General features: G+C 42.7%; 1 protein-coding gene across 1 annotated transcript; it reads left to right on the top strand.

Moving 5' to 3' along the window:
* Positions 1-417: 417 nt before the first annotated feature.
* Positions 418-2,930, top strand: LOC107185830 (SAGA-associated factor 29). Its single transcript, XM_015573597.1, is given in 3 exon segments — positions 418-548; positions 1,179-1,427; positions 1,430-2,930. Coding segments are annotated over 2 exon segments (870 nt in total). The 5' UTR covers positions 418-548; positions 1,179-1,271; the 3' UTR covers positions 2,144-2,930.
* The last annotated feature ends 10,541 nt before the right edge of the window (positions 2,931-13,471 follow it).

Below are 13,471 nucleotides of genomic sequence, written 5' to 3' on the forward strand. Positions count from 1 at the left end.
AGTGTAAGAGCAATACGCTATTGAAATTTCAGTACTAAACTATCTTTCCCAACGGGTACAATAAGTATATATATTCTGGTAAAGTGAAGTTAGATCGAAACATGTAAAAATATTTCGATTTTTCATCTCCACTGAGTCATCTGAGTTTCTGCATCATCAATCATTCATATCTTCAGATTTTGTGTAGTATCTATTATTTTTTTATCGATTTATAAAGAAGTTTCATAACCTATAATTTACATTATATTTTGTTCATCAATTTTCCCAGTTGAGAATTCGAGATTATACATTGCAATGGACAAAACTATTGCGTGTCAGTTAGTTACAGCATTTGTCAGCAGGTGGCAGCACCACCTTGACACAGGCTCGTTCGTTATATAGCGCGACGAAATGGTGGGAGAAGCAGTATGGCGCAGAATCGCATGCACAGTCGATTGTACGACGTTGAGATGGTTTAGTGCCGCCTGTAACTTCGCGTTAGAAAGACGAGCATTCAGCGGTTAACCTCGACGAATTGGACGACAACGATTTTGTTTGTATAGAATGAGGTACGTTCTGATTTCGTTGGGACTCCAACAAAGCTATTTGTGAGCACGCTTTTATTGATCCATGAACGTGCCTGTGTAACCGGTTTCGTGTCACACGTGGAAGAGATTATTTGTTTTTGTTGATGTTTTTGTGATTATGTATGAACTTCATATAAGTGAATATACGAAACGATATAAGCAATGCTATTGGTATATGGAAACTATATACAAGGCTCGACATTCCTGAAATTAGAAAACTTCTACCATATAATTGCTGTGGCGTAGCGTCCAGTGTGTTTCGATACGAGTCTAGAGGTTGCGGGTTCAAGAACATAGCAAAACTGTGATGTTTTTTTCTTCGTTTTTTTATTTTTTTTCGGTACTTTTTTAATGTAGGGATGTATATTTGGCATTAGTTAAGCGATTAAATAAATTTCAATTTTAATTCAAAGCGTATACGAAATATAGCAAACAGACCCTATCCTGATTTATCCTATTTATTTATTGACCTGTGTTATGAGTAGATGCATGATGTGTATGTATACTAAAAAGCCTTAATTTTGTTTTGGATTGAGCTCAAAAAGAAGCTTGATTTCATCGTAATTAAAAAATATTAGGCATTTAATATGCTCAATGTATTTCCATTCATAGAGCATATACCCAGGAACACAGTCGAGGGATGAAAATATAGGAACCACGTTGAATCAGTTTCAACCCAATCGTTTATCAATCAGAAGCCACAAGATGCCGTTCACGGCAGATGCCGCGGCGAGTCAAATACAGGAGCGGTTGAAGAATCTCTACCATCTGGTGCACGAGATCGAAACGGCGCGGGTTCGATCCGAGCACAATCTAAACAATATCCTAAAGACTTATGAGAAAGTGACTCCAGAGGACAAGGTCTCCCCTTACTACCAGCAGAAGCTGAAGAATCTATACAGCGCGGCGGTGGGCGATGCTCAGCAATTCTCCGGAAAGCTTTGGGGAAGATCAACGAAATTCGCGCTATTAGGAACGAACGACGTATACAGGCCCGTAATGCGGGTAACAAAGAAACGATCAGGCGGGGTGCTCTAATGAAGATGCTGTTGAGTACCGCGCAGACCCTCCCTCTGTATGTAGGCAAGACACCAGGAGCAAAACCACCACCTCTTTGCGGGGCGATCCCCGCGGAGCCAACGTATATCGCGAAGATGGGCGACATGGTGGCGGCTCTGGTGAAAGGCTCCGAGGAAGAGGAGAACTGGATCCTAGCGGAAGTGGTCCAGTTCAATCCGACCACGAATAAGTATGAGGTGGATGACATTGACGAGGAGCAAAAGGACAGGCACACTCTATCCAGAAGAAGAGTGGTGCCGCTGCCACTGATGAGGGCAAACCCAGAGACTGATCCCCACGCCCTGTTTCCAAAAGGATCCATTGTGATGGCGTTATATCCTCAGACAACCTGTTTCTACAAGGCTGTGGTGAACCAACTGCCCACCACCGCCACGGAGGAATACGAGGTTCTCTTCGAGGACGCGACTTATGCGGACGGTTACTCCCCTCCGTTGAACGTTGCACAACGTTACGTGATCTCCATCAAGGAAAGCAAAAAGAACAAAAGTCAGTGTTGAGCGACTACGTGCAGTATTATTACCCCGATTCTCGCGCTTGTTACCCAGTACAAGTACCTTTCGTTTTTTATACCGGACACGTTGATTGAAAATAAAGTTCATGATTCCCAAGTATAGGTTTATCATTGAACCGTAACAGAAAACGGGCGTATCTACCTCACCCTCGATCCACGTTTGGGAACGAGGCGCGGATTTCGTTCCAATGTAATTATTCCATTGTCACGTATCGGTATTTTTTTTTTTTTATCATCGAACCCACATGGTTTGTCGTTAAGTCGAATCTTGTACGGCGTTCCGGGAAAATAAGCACGTACTGACAGTTAGGGTCCTATTTCCGCGATATTCCTCTACCCCGGGGGTAATTGGCGTAGATTATACGACGATAATAGCGGCAGCCTTATACACGCGGGTGGACCTTAACCTGGACTCGCCTGACCTTTCGTGGAATCGGTTCTCCGTGACTGTCCGACCGAGCAATTTCTTCCTGTACGGAATAAATCTTCCCTTCGAGCTAGCACGACGAAGACAGGGGGCTGGGGGGCTAGGGAGGGGGGTGGTTATGGGAAGGGGGGCTGGTCTCGACGCGAGCAAGGTTGAAAGGCGAAAAAGAGACGCAGGAGAGTGCCGTTCAATAATTGATTCCATAATCGGTGGCTGCCGCCAGACATCAAAGGGAGTCGTGCCCGCTTCCAATCTCCAGCAGACAGGCCTGGCCAATCTTCATTCATTATTTAACCTAACTAGCCCCGCATGAAGTATCATAAAAAAGTGACTCCACTTTCGTCGCGTCGACACGTACTTCGACGAAGAATCCGTCTCGAAATTGTTCCAATTATTTCATTGGTTCCGATGAAATGTTGCGTTCAGATCTGTACGACGTGTCAGGTGAGCAAGGGTGGATGTGATTGTTAACTATATTTTATTATACATAACTTTGTGAATAAAAATTTAAACAGTTCCAACACGAAAATGTTTCAAGTACAAAACAGTCAGAAAGATATTCGCCATGCTACTTAAAATTAAATTACGATTATCTGTTTCTGAAACGACGAGAAGAAACGTTCTACGCGATTCACAGTTCGAGCAGTGGCGTCGAGAGGCCAATAGAATTTGAGCCACTATTAAAATTGTTACCAAAACGCGACAGCTCCGCGCTTTCATCGACAAAGCCAGTGCTGCCAGAGCAAGTTGCTCGTTTTCCACGGGCTCAAAGGCAAAAGCTATTAATATCGAGATTTTTCTTGGTCGAGGCCTCCAGAACTCATTACACGTCCTGCAAGAGTTCCGACAGTTTTCGAGGCGAAGTTGGATTATACGTTGGCAGCTCGTTAGCCGGTCTTATCGACCCTTTTCCTTCTGCCTGTACCATTGTGCGGGGCGTATTAATTAAAAAATGAAAACCTACGAGGCTGTCTGACGCAAGGGTCGCCACGTAATCTCTTTTCCGCGCGTTTCCTTTTCTCGCCCCTATACGCGGACCCATCGGTTTTCAATTTCCTCCTCGATATACCGAGCTATCAGCGATCTAGATTGGTCTTATAAATGATATCATGTATTTTTCATAAGTTACCATTCCTCTTCTGCTGGCTTGAACGTGGAAATTAACATTAAGTTTATACTACGCTCAATTGTATAACATTTGCAATGTATATAAATCGAAAGTCTATTAATAATTGTACAAGTACTAATAAAATGTTCAAATTAGTGACTCCTACCATAAGAAACCAATAACACTATCTTATTAATGTTAAAATATGTCGACAGAGAACTGGTCAGTCTTTCCTACCCCTCCATCTATTAAAAAACGAATCGAACGCGAAAAGGGCCAGGCTGCGATACCAAAGTGACACCTAGTTGATGCATTTGCACGCCCGCCAATTTATCGAGAAGAAGACTAATGGTCAGCGGTAGGTTACGTCGCGATGGCAGAAAATAAGACGGCTTGCGCGTAGTGACAGACGTTCGCGTCTACGGATCGATCGGTCCGAACCGAAATAAAATATACTCGCGAGGGCAGGAGTGTAATTACCCAACGACGGAGAAAAATACCGCGCTCCATTACCGAAGGTTTACGAGTACCCGGGGTCCGATCGGTTCGCGGAGCGCGGGAGGGGGACACGGTCGGCAAGCCGGAGAGAGGATGAAGGAAAGAAGAGCGTAGCGAGGCAGTCGAGGAGAGGTATTACTCGGATAACTGAGAACGTGGAGCGAATGAACGAAGGGAACCAGGTGAAACGAGTGGCGACGGCGGAAGGGGGATGGGGGGGTAAAGAAGGGCCATCGCCTGTACGAATCAGGGGTGAAAAGAACGGCTCGCGTGCCCGGGCGCAAGTTCGCCTTGGCTTCCGGTAGCTTGCATGCTTTCGTTCCACTTGTATTAGGCTGGTAGTAACAAACTCAAGTTCGTGAAGGCTCGGGTTACGCTAACTCACACCACGATAAAAGCTGAAACGTTGTTTTCTACAGGCGAACGTGCGCGTACGCACGAAAATCGTTTTCGTTAATCGTCGGGTGAATTAATTCCGCGACTGGAAATGGCTTGTGTCGATACGGTGCCGCCAACTATCTGGCTTATCTAGCGAAGAAGAATTGAATTTTGGATGGAAAACTACAGAAGAAATGATTTCTCAGTGACATTAAATTATGGTGATTGTGATTAGTAATGTTTTCGCACCTATTAGTCAGAAACTTTATGGGGTGATTCTATATGTCAATATGAAACGAAAATCAAGAATGCTAAAATTGTGTCGAAGGCTTCGTTTTCAATTTATTAACAGTCAACCACTGGTGCCTGAAAGGCCTGAAACCAGGTAATCTGCGTAGGAGCAATCAGTGAAGGACATAACACGAAAAAAAAATTGCCGTTACGAAGAACAGATAGTAGGATATCCACTCGTCGTTTACATATTTTTATCGCTTCTCTGTCCTTTGTCGTGAAATGCGAGTAAGGTTTCTTCAGTTCGGTGACAGTCGTCAACGTGGACACATCTAGTCAGCGCGAAATATCCATCAAATTGTTTTATAGTGTTAATTTCATTATGACAGTGAATTTCGGTTTAGTTTAAATTAGTTCGTTTAGTGTTTATTCTGTGTGTGTGATGTGGTCTCCGTTATGGATTTGAATGAGTAACCAGTTTTAATGTCGGGCTACACTTTGCGTATACATTTTTATGAAGTGCCGCAAGAAGATAGTTAATTTTGGCCACGACGTAAGTGTATTTTCTTTGGACTACGTCAGTGTAGGTGCTCTACACATACCACTGGTTTCAGGTGTTTCTAACCCTAATTTTTTATTGTTAATAACTTGAAAACGTAGCTTCCAACACAATTTCGTGAGTCTTAATTTTTGTTTCATTTTGACATGTAGAATCATCCCTTAATATTTGTTGACAGAAGAGAACATACTGTATTGAAAATTCCATAACATTTAAATACGACTTGGTTAACATTATTAGCCTCTATTTATTGAACTCGTATTTTTCTTTTCATATCGACGAACAAAGTGAATTAGTTCCACTGAAGGCGCAATAAAGCGGGCTCGAAGCTACTAATTCAGTCGCTTTGCGCCCGAATAATGGAACACTGCGTTTCGCCAGCAGAATATAGGGTAATTGAATGCAACGTCATAACGATCTGTCAGCCATTCTGTGGTGCCAGCGTCAGAGGCGAGCTCATTCTTTTCTGGAATCGTCGTTTTCGACGGGAACAATTTATTATGTTTTTCGACGAAGTTGATCTTGCATTAGGAAGAGAAACGAGTCGCATTAGATCGAACGATTTCCACCCCCGCGCAATTTCAAAGGTGCATTTGTCTTCCATGGCACGCAAGATCCATGGTTTCGATGCTCGAATCGTCAACGGAGCTTCTTTTTGTTCGCTGTGGTGTTATGAACATGGGCCGCAGAATGAGAGGGGGAAGGTCAAATAATTGATAGGCGGGCGGTTTCTCGTTAATTAATTGCGTTTGCCAATGGAGGCGTGGCAGTTTCAAACTCCGTTCATAATTCAGGGCCATAATCGGTTATCGCGATCGTTATCTCGCGACACAGCAAGATCGTCCCGGAAATTAGCGTACGCTTTTACGACTTTCCGACGAAAGAATTTTAATTTCGCTGGAGCTGACAATACCGTCACGCGCCACGCTCTCGAGCCATTGTTGTTCAAATGCGATCCGATCCGATGGAGATTTAGAATCACTGACGTGAACGTATTTATGCAATGCGGAACGAGATGCAGAGAAAAAGAATAAACAAATAAACGGATAATAAAGAGGATATGAAAATAAAATTGTGGATCTTCTTGGGAACATTACATGCTAGTAAACAACTGATTCAATTAAATTTCAAGGTAATAAATATTATTTTTTTGACGGTTCAAAAACTAGTATCTACTGATGAAATATATAGGAAATGTTAAATTTGTTAATGATTTTGTTAATTTCTACTTCTAAAAGTGAATTGATTCGGAAAGGAAGAGTCCCACCATTAATCATCGTACAAAAAGTATTCCTCTTTTAGATTAACAAACTTTGTGCATTTCAATCTACGAGTTGCTAGTTCTCATACACCTACGTATATTCGCAGGGTGAGGTCGGCCATCGCGGAGACCGATGGCCTTTCGAGAAGTTACTTATTTCTGGACCATGTTCGGGGTCTCAGTGGGTCAGTGGATACGTCTGGCATCGCGATGATTAATTTTGAGTTCCCATCAGGGATATTAGTTTTTAATGCACGACCGTTGTCGTGGGAATTATAATAATTAGCTCGGAGCCCCGTGGACCAGCTGGCTATACGGCTGACTCAGCCTCCCAACTGTGTCCTCTGTCAAGTTATATACTGATTCCATTTGCTCTGCTATCAGAATCTGTCACGTGCTTGCACATTTACCGAAATGTATTTTGTCTTACGTATTAAAATGAAAATTCATAATAATCTCTTTAAAGCATATACTATCACTAAATCTAAAAATCTTTTAAAATATCTTTTCACTAAAATAAACGAAAGATCACGCAGAATTAGTAGAAGATTTTAGAACTGCAAAATATACAGGGTATATTAGAAATTGTGTTGCGATCTAAACGACAATGCTTCCATACGTAATATTAAGTCCAAAGTATGCAACGTCATTTTATTATATGAGGAATCATTTTTCGAGAAAGTGGATTTTGGATCATCATATATTATTTCCACTTATTCTAAATACCACCTACTTTTTACACGAGAATCATCTGATTTCGAGCGGCATGAAAACCTCCGTTATACTATCTATAGTTTTCAGAAATATTGAGGGAATTGACTTCCAATAAGATAAACGCAATCACAGATTATTCCAAAATTTCATTATACTGTCGAAAGTGCTTCATACGTCTGTTCGACCGCATATTCATCCTAATGCGCTCAGATGCAAGCTCGTGAAATCATAACACAATTTCTGTTTCACCAACAACAATATACGAAACGATACGCTATTTTCGCGCGAACCTATGCATACGAATGCACCGGCTCCAAATGACCGTATGCATTGCGATGCTTCCATGTCGGCTTCGTACGAACTTTGGTCACGTACGAGTCACTCTATCTCTCTCTCTCTCTCTCCGTGCACGCTTTACACCTCGAAGGAACACACCGTGGCGTCTGTAAGCGGAGCAGAGTTTCTCGGGGAGTAGGTTTCGCGCACGGTTCCTTTGTAACAGGGTAACTTGAACTTGGAAGTCACTCCATGAGCCGCGCGCGCGTTGTCCTATCAAATGAAACGAGCGATTGTAGCTCACCGCGCGCGAGCAAACGGAAGGGTCTGTCTTCTCGGGATTCACCAAGCTTCACTGACGTCATACGCGGGTGACATTGTTTCATAATTAAACTTGCCCGTGGAGATACATTTTCTACATTGACAGCAACGTGGAGGGCATTCGAGGCTTGTATATACAGGGTACGAAGAAAGTTTCCATGAACTTTCCGAGATACACATATTCTGCAAATGCTTTCTCACGCGTGTTGTAAAATTAACTAATGTCTGCTTTATTAGACGGAACACGAATGTACAGGATGTTCATAAAAAGGACTAAGAACTTGGGTGCATATAGTACTTATTCATCGAGTGGAATAAAAAATGTCGAGTCAGCATAGGTCCTAAAATCAATACTTTCGATGAAAAATACAGAAGATTACTTTCACATTTGTTACAGATGTTCGATATGTCTGCCTTCCATTTCAATACAAAACTCACATCTGCGGATCATAGACCGATGTACATCATAGAGTAAGTTATCTTTATTGATATTAGTAATAATCTGGTATTCTCATGCAGGCTTGTATTAATGCATTTCTGAACCAATTTTTCTGTTTATGTACATTCAATATGTTGCAAAGGGATCACTTGCGATATTGAATGCTCACAAATATAAAAGTTAATTTTGCACCGAAAGGATTGATTTTAACACCTATGTGCGTTGATAAGAGATTTTGTACTCCATTTGGTCAGTACTCTGAGCTCCTAATATCTAAGGTCCTTTCATTAAACATCCTGTAAATAGAAGTATATAATACACATGACTCAATCCTAAAAAATAAATACAATACTTCACGAATAACGTAAGCAACCAGTTACCCCAAAAAGGTTAATTAGCATGTTCTTTTCGGGAAATCCTGATACATAATTTTTCTATAATAAATCGTTTCGCCAGAACAGAGAACGTTCATCCATAAAAAACAAATTTTCGAAGCGTCGACGATCGAAGCTTCCGACGATTCGTTCGATTGTAGCCCTTAGAACGGAACAGGGGCCACCGTGTATCATCCGGTTAATCCTTTGCAGAGAAACGTGATTGTCAATATTTCAAAGTTGGAGAATATCAAGCGGAGAAAAACGAGTGCTGTTCGGAAAGCGATGAGCCCCGGGTACGGATCGTGTCGATCGCTCGAGATCGATCCGCATGGAGCGGCGATCGCGGCGCAATCGACTGCTCCCGCCTGGTCTCACGGGGCTCGTTCGAAGGCGGGACGCGGGTGAACCGGCGGGCCTGGCCTAATTGAATTTCGCATACGAGCACCGCGACGATTCGTCATTCCCGCGTCCAATTTACCGCGAGTCGCTCATCCTCTTTCGACCGTCCGGCTCGTTCAACTGCCGCGTCTTTCATCTTCGTTGGCCGTCTGTCAGGAGACGTCCTCACGACTGGATGCCCCAAATTCGATCAGTCGGACGGACCGGCCGGGTTTGACATTTCCGCATCGTTGTATATGATTATCGGGTGACACTTACCTGAAACAGAAAGAAAAGATGCTTGTTAGACTTCGGTGTTGTTTGATTACTTTTTCTTGAATTCTGGTATCATGTGTAAGCTTCTGAACTTCGTATATTAAAGGAAATTTCTTACTTCAGTTTGACTTGATATTATTTGTTCAGATTTATTATTGTCTGCTAAGAAAATTTAGTACCTGGATATGTTAGTGCAGACTTAATTATTTGCTAGGGAGCTTTGGTACCCAGAAATTCCGACTTTCTTTTCTATACTCCACTGGTTTGTAGGGGCCTTCAATAGAAGCATCGGGCAATTTTTCGTTTTTGGTAGTATTTGGTTTTTCAGGGTGTAACCACCCCTTAAATGTGTCTTTTCCTATTTTCCCTTATATGTTAAAAAGTATATTAGATGTAGAAAGAACTGTGGGAATAAAAATTTAATGGCTCCTTCTGCTCTGTAAATCTGTGCAATGAGATTGTTGAAAATTTGTTTGTTCATTTATTTATTTATAGAACCAGTTGTTAACCATTTTATTACACAAATTTATACAGTATGAAAAACCATGAAATGTCTACTATAGTTTACAAGATATGTAGAAAAATAAAAGAACACACATTAACATTTAAGGGGTGATTTCACCCCGAGGAATCGAATATCAACAAAAATAAAAAATTGCCTTATGCTTCTATTGAGGTTCCCTACAAACTTCGGGAGATTAAAAAAAGTCAGAATATTCGAGGTACCAAAGTTCGCCTTCTTAGTGAATGAAGGCGAACCTTAAATGCACGAGACAATGAATAAATTTAAATATTTACTTCATATCAAGAACTTCTGCACATTTAATATTTCAAAGCACCCATACACTTACGGTTACCTAATAAGAGCCGTGTTAATCAATATTTTATTCACGGGAAGTACCAGTATGACACTGTTAATGAATTAGCTTTACAATTAAAATTAGCCAGGTTAGTTCAGCTACCTGCAGTATACTGTTAGTTCACTGTAATGCACCATTTAACGCCTGCTAATTCGTCCTCCTTTGATTACAATACCGTAGATCAAAGACACCGTTTATCCGCCAGTACTGGACCTACTTTATTTCAAATTCGACTCTACGAAACTCACCCCCGCTAATGATACAATTCCAATATTCGTTCACGCCGTGAAAACAAAAATATTTGCAGTCTCAGCAAAACTTCCGGCCGCCGCATAATTAAACGGTCGATTATTAAATTAATGCGAGGCCATTTCCGCTCCTGTTGCCGCATGCATTAAGCCGACAGAGGCACGTAAACAAACGTTTTCGTCGCTGCTGCTTTCGCGCGTTTACTCTAGGCAAGAGAGAGTGAGTGAGGGGTGGGGGGCAGATGCGTGGCGCGCAGAGGGTATCGATTTCAAGCTAAATTGCTCGCGGGGTGGTAATACACACAAACACCTGACATTCCGCGTAAACTGTAATCGAGCCGGGAGGTAAGAAACGCGGCATCGTAAGCCCTTGTTGTTTTGCCTCGCGCCGAGCCGAAGGAAATAAGGGGAAGGACAGGCTTCCTTCCACCAAAGGCAGCTGCTTAGGTTCTCACATAGATTAACCCAGGTAGTTTCTGTTCCGCTCCGTCTAGGAGACGAAGCTTCAGGCTGCCAGGAAGTCGCTCGCAAACTCGATGGCAAATTGTCGAGTCTTGCCTTAACCCTGCCCATCCACCCCTTCACCCCCTCCCTCTCAGTCCTCCATCGTCGCGTTCTACCCTATCGTCTTCACCTTTTAGCCCCCCTCCCGCACCCTCTCGTGCTCACCGCTCTTTGCAACTGTCTGCATCGGACGTCTTATCCGTGCCGAGGTTGTCTGTATCCATTGGGAGCTCGCAAATCACAGGCTGGCGGTTCGCTCTGGCCAAATTATCCAGGAAATTCTGGGTGCAGCAGCGTGCATCGAGACGGCTTGTGTAGTCGGGACGATTGAGATAATCCTAACCCCGATACACGGTCGACGGTTGATCGCCTTACAGCTCGCCGTTTCAACCCGTGGATGGGGAAGTAGAGGGTAACTGTCTTGGACCGGGAAATTGTTCGCGGTAGGTGCGCGACTGTAGAACTAACGACCCGTGATACTTGGTGTTCTACGTTACGGGGTATAGACATCGAAGGTAAGGAATTAATTTGTAGGCTCGAGAAGTCGACGCAGAATTGACAAATAGGGGGATAGGAAATGAGACAGAGGACAGGTGAGAGAGATTAATGATTCGTGTCGCTTGAACGTCGTGATGTGGAATGAAGATTAAGTGTTTTTAAATCGAAGTGGAAACTAAAAAATTATATGTTACATAAGTCATTACTTGGTCGTGTTTTCCTTTAAAGGTCTGCTATTTCATTATCCCGTTGCTCTGTCGCCCCCGTTGAACTTACTAACAGGAGTAGACGTCGAATTTTCAGATTAAAAGCTTAACCTGTTTCTTTACTTTTTGTTGGACTCTTAAGCTTTTTTGCGTTTTTCTTCTAACTTATAGTCATCCTTTCACAGTAATCCGACACGTCATTTTTCAGTCTAATCATTTCATTCAATAGATCCCGTTTCATTGAAATAAACATTGTTCTTTATCTAAAAAATGAATGGTTTACGTGAATTTACTCAACGCGTGAACTTCAACCGTATCTATTGATTGTCATTAAGCCGAAAGTTACCGGAAATCGATAATCTCAACACCTTCTCGGAGGGTGAAATGCTACTAGGGTGGGTGTAACGAGCAATGGAACATCGCCACAGCGACGGATTTCGACGTCTTGTGACTTCACGCGGAGAAGGGGTCTTTCGGAAGGTACGATGAATTCGGGGAGCTTGAGGGAATGAACATAGAAAGCCGGTCTATAGATTGCGTCGCTAAAATAAACTGTCTGAAAAGGTAGATCGTTAATGGTAATTAACATATTGAGCAATACTAAAGTGTCTGTATTTTCCTTTCTTTTTACTATTGCATTTTGTAAAATCTGATGAGTAATTAGTTCTTTACGTTAGTATCCCATACATATTAATGTTCTTTAGACATTGCAATATTCACACAGACACCAACTGTAGCGATTATGTATTTACCTTATGTTCATTATAGTAATACATACGTACTCAATACGATTACATTCACAACGAAATTCCATAAAGATATAATTGTAATAAACACTTCGACGGAATAAAAGTTAGGAACAAATATCGTGTATCCAATCCCACTAATTCCGTTGTCGAAGCCTTTGAAACCGTAAAAAGGCGGCGTAACGGAACTGTACCGATTTTTGCCCGAAAATGTATGGAAATGCGGGCTTCGTATGAAAAAACACGCGCTCGTTATCCTCATTGATCTCGAGTGGGGTGAATCCGATAGGTCGACGGTAGCTACTCGATGTCAGTTTCCAAGGGCGGAACCCGGTTACACGCGGGTTCACCAATCTGCACGCAGGACGAATGCGTTCATGTCTCCGCAGATCGCTGTAAATGTCGAAGTGGCAGCGCTGAAAGGGCGACAGACGAACGTCATTAGCCGTGGCGGTGCCGTGTCGGCTGTTTGCACGCCAAATACGAGAGCGTGACATTTACATCTCTTTACATAAGCAATGTTTTTAAATAAACTGCGTCAAGGCCGCGTACGTATCCCCACGTGCACCACATGCCGGATTCCCTTTCCGTGCTGGCCGCCTGGATTTCGCTCGTTTCGGGCCAAACGGGTTGAGCTAAACGTGGGTCAGACCCACACACTCCTCTCGTTATCAAACTGTTTACACGCCAGGATTATTGTTTACACGAAAGAAGTCGAGAAGAGGAGACGGACCGTGCACAAACACTTTTTCCATCGGTGTACATTAGTTGCTTTGGGCTTTAAACGACGGGAAAAGGGCCGCCCTTCAGCAGACACCAAACGTTTTCCGACAACTCCCCCGATACTTTTTACCAGTCCCTTTTACGAGTTGGTCCAAACATTTTCGACCAGGAACGAATTATAAATCGCAAACAACGTGTCTGTCCGCGTTTCACGTGTTCCTCCGCGTTGTTGTTTGCGTACGGTCGAAGAATCATCGGATTAATTAGCTTCTGTGTCGGGGCGCGT

Source organism: Dufourea novaeangliae, unplaced genomic scaffold, assembly GCF_001272555.1.
Source record: "Dufourea novaeangliae isolate 0120121106 unplaced genomic scaffold, ASM127255v1 scaffold56, whole genome shotgun sequence".
NCBI lineage: Eukaryota > Metazoa > Arthropoda > Insecta > Hymenoptera > Halictidae > Dufourea > Dufourea novaeangliae.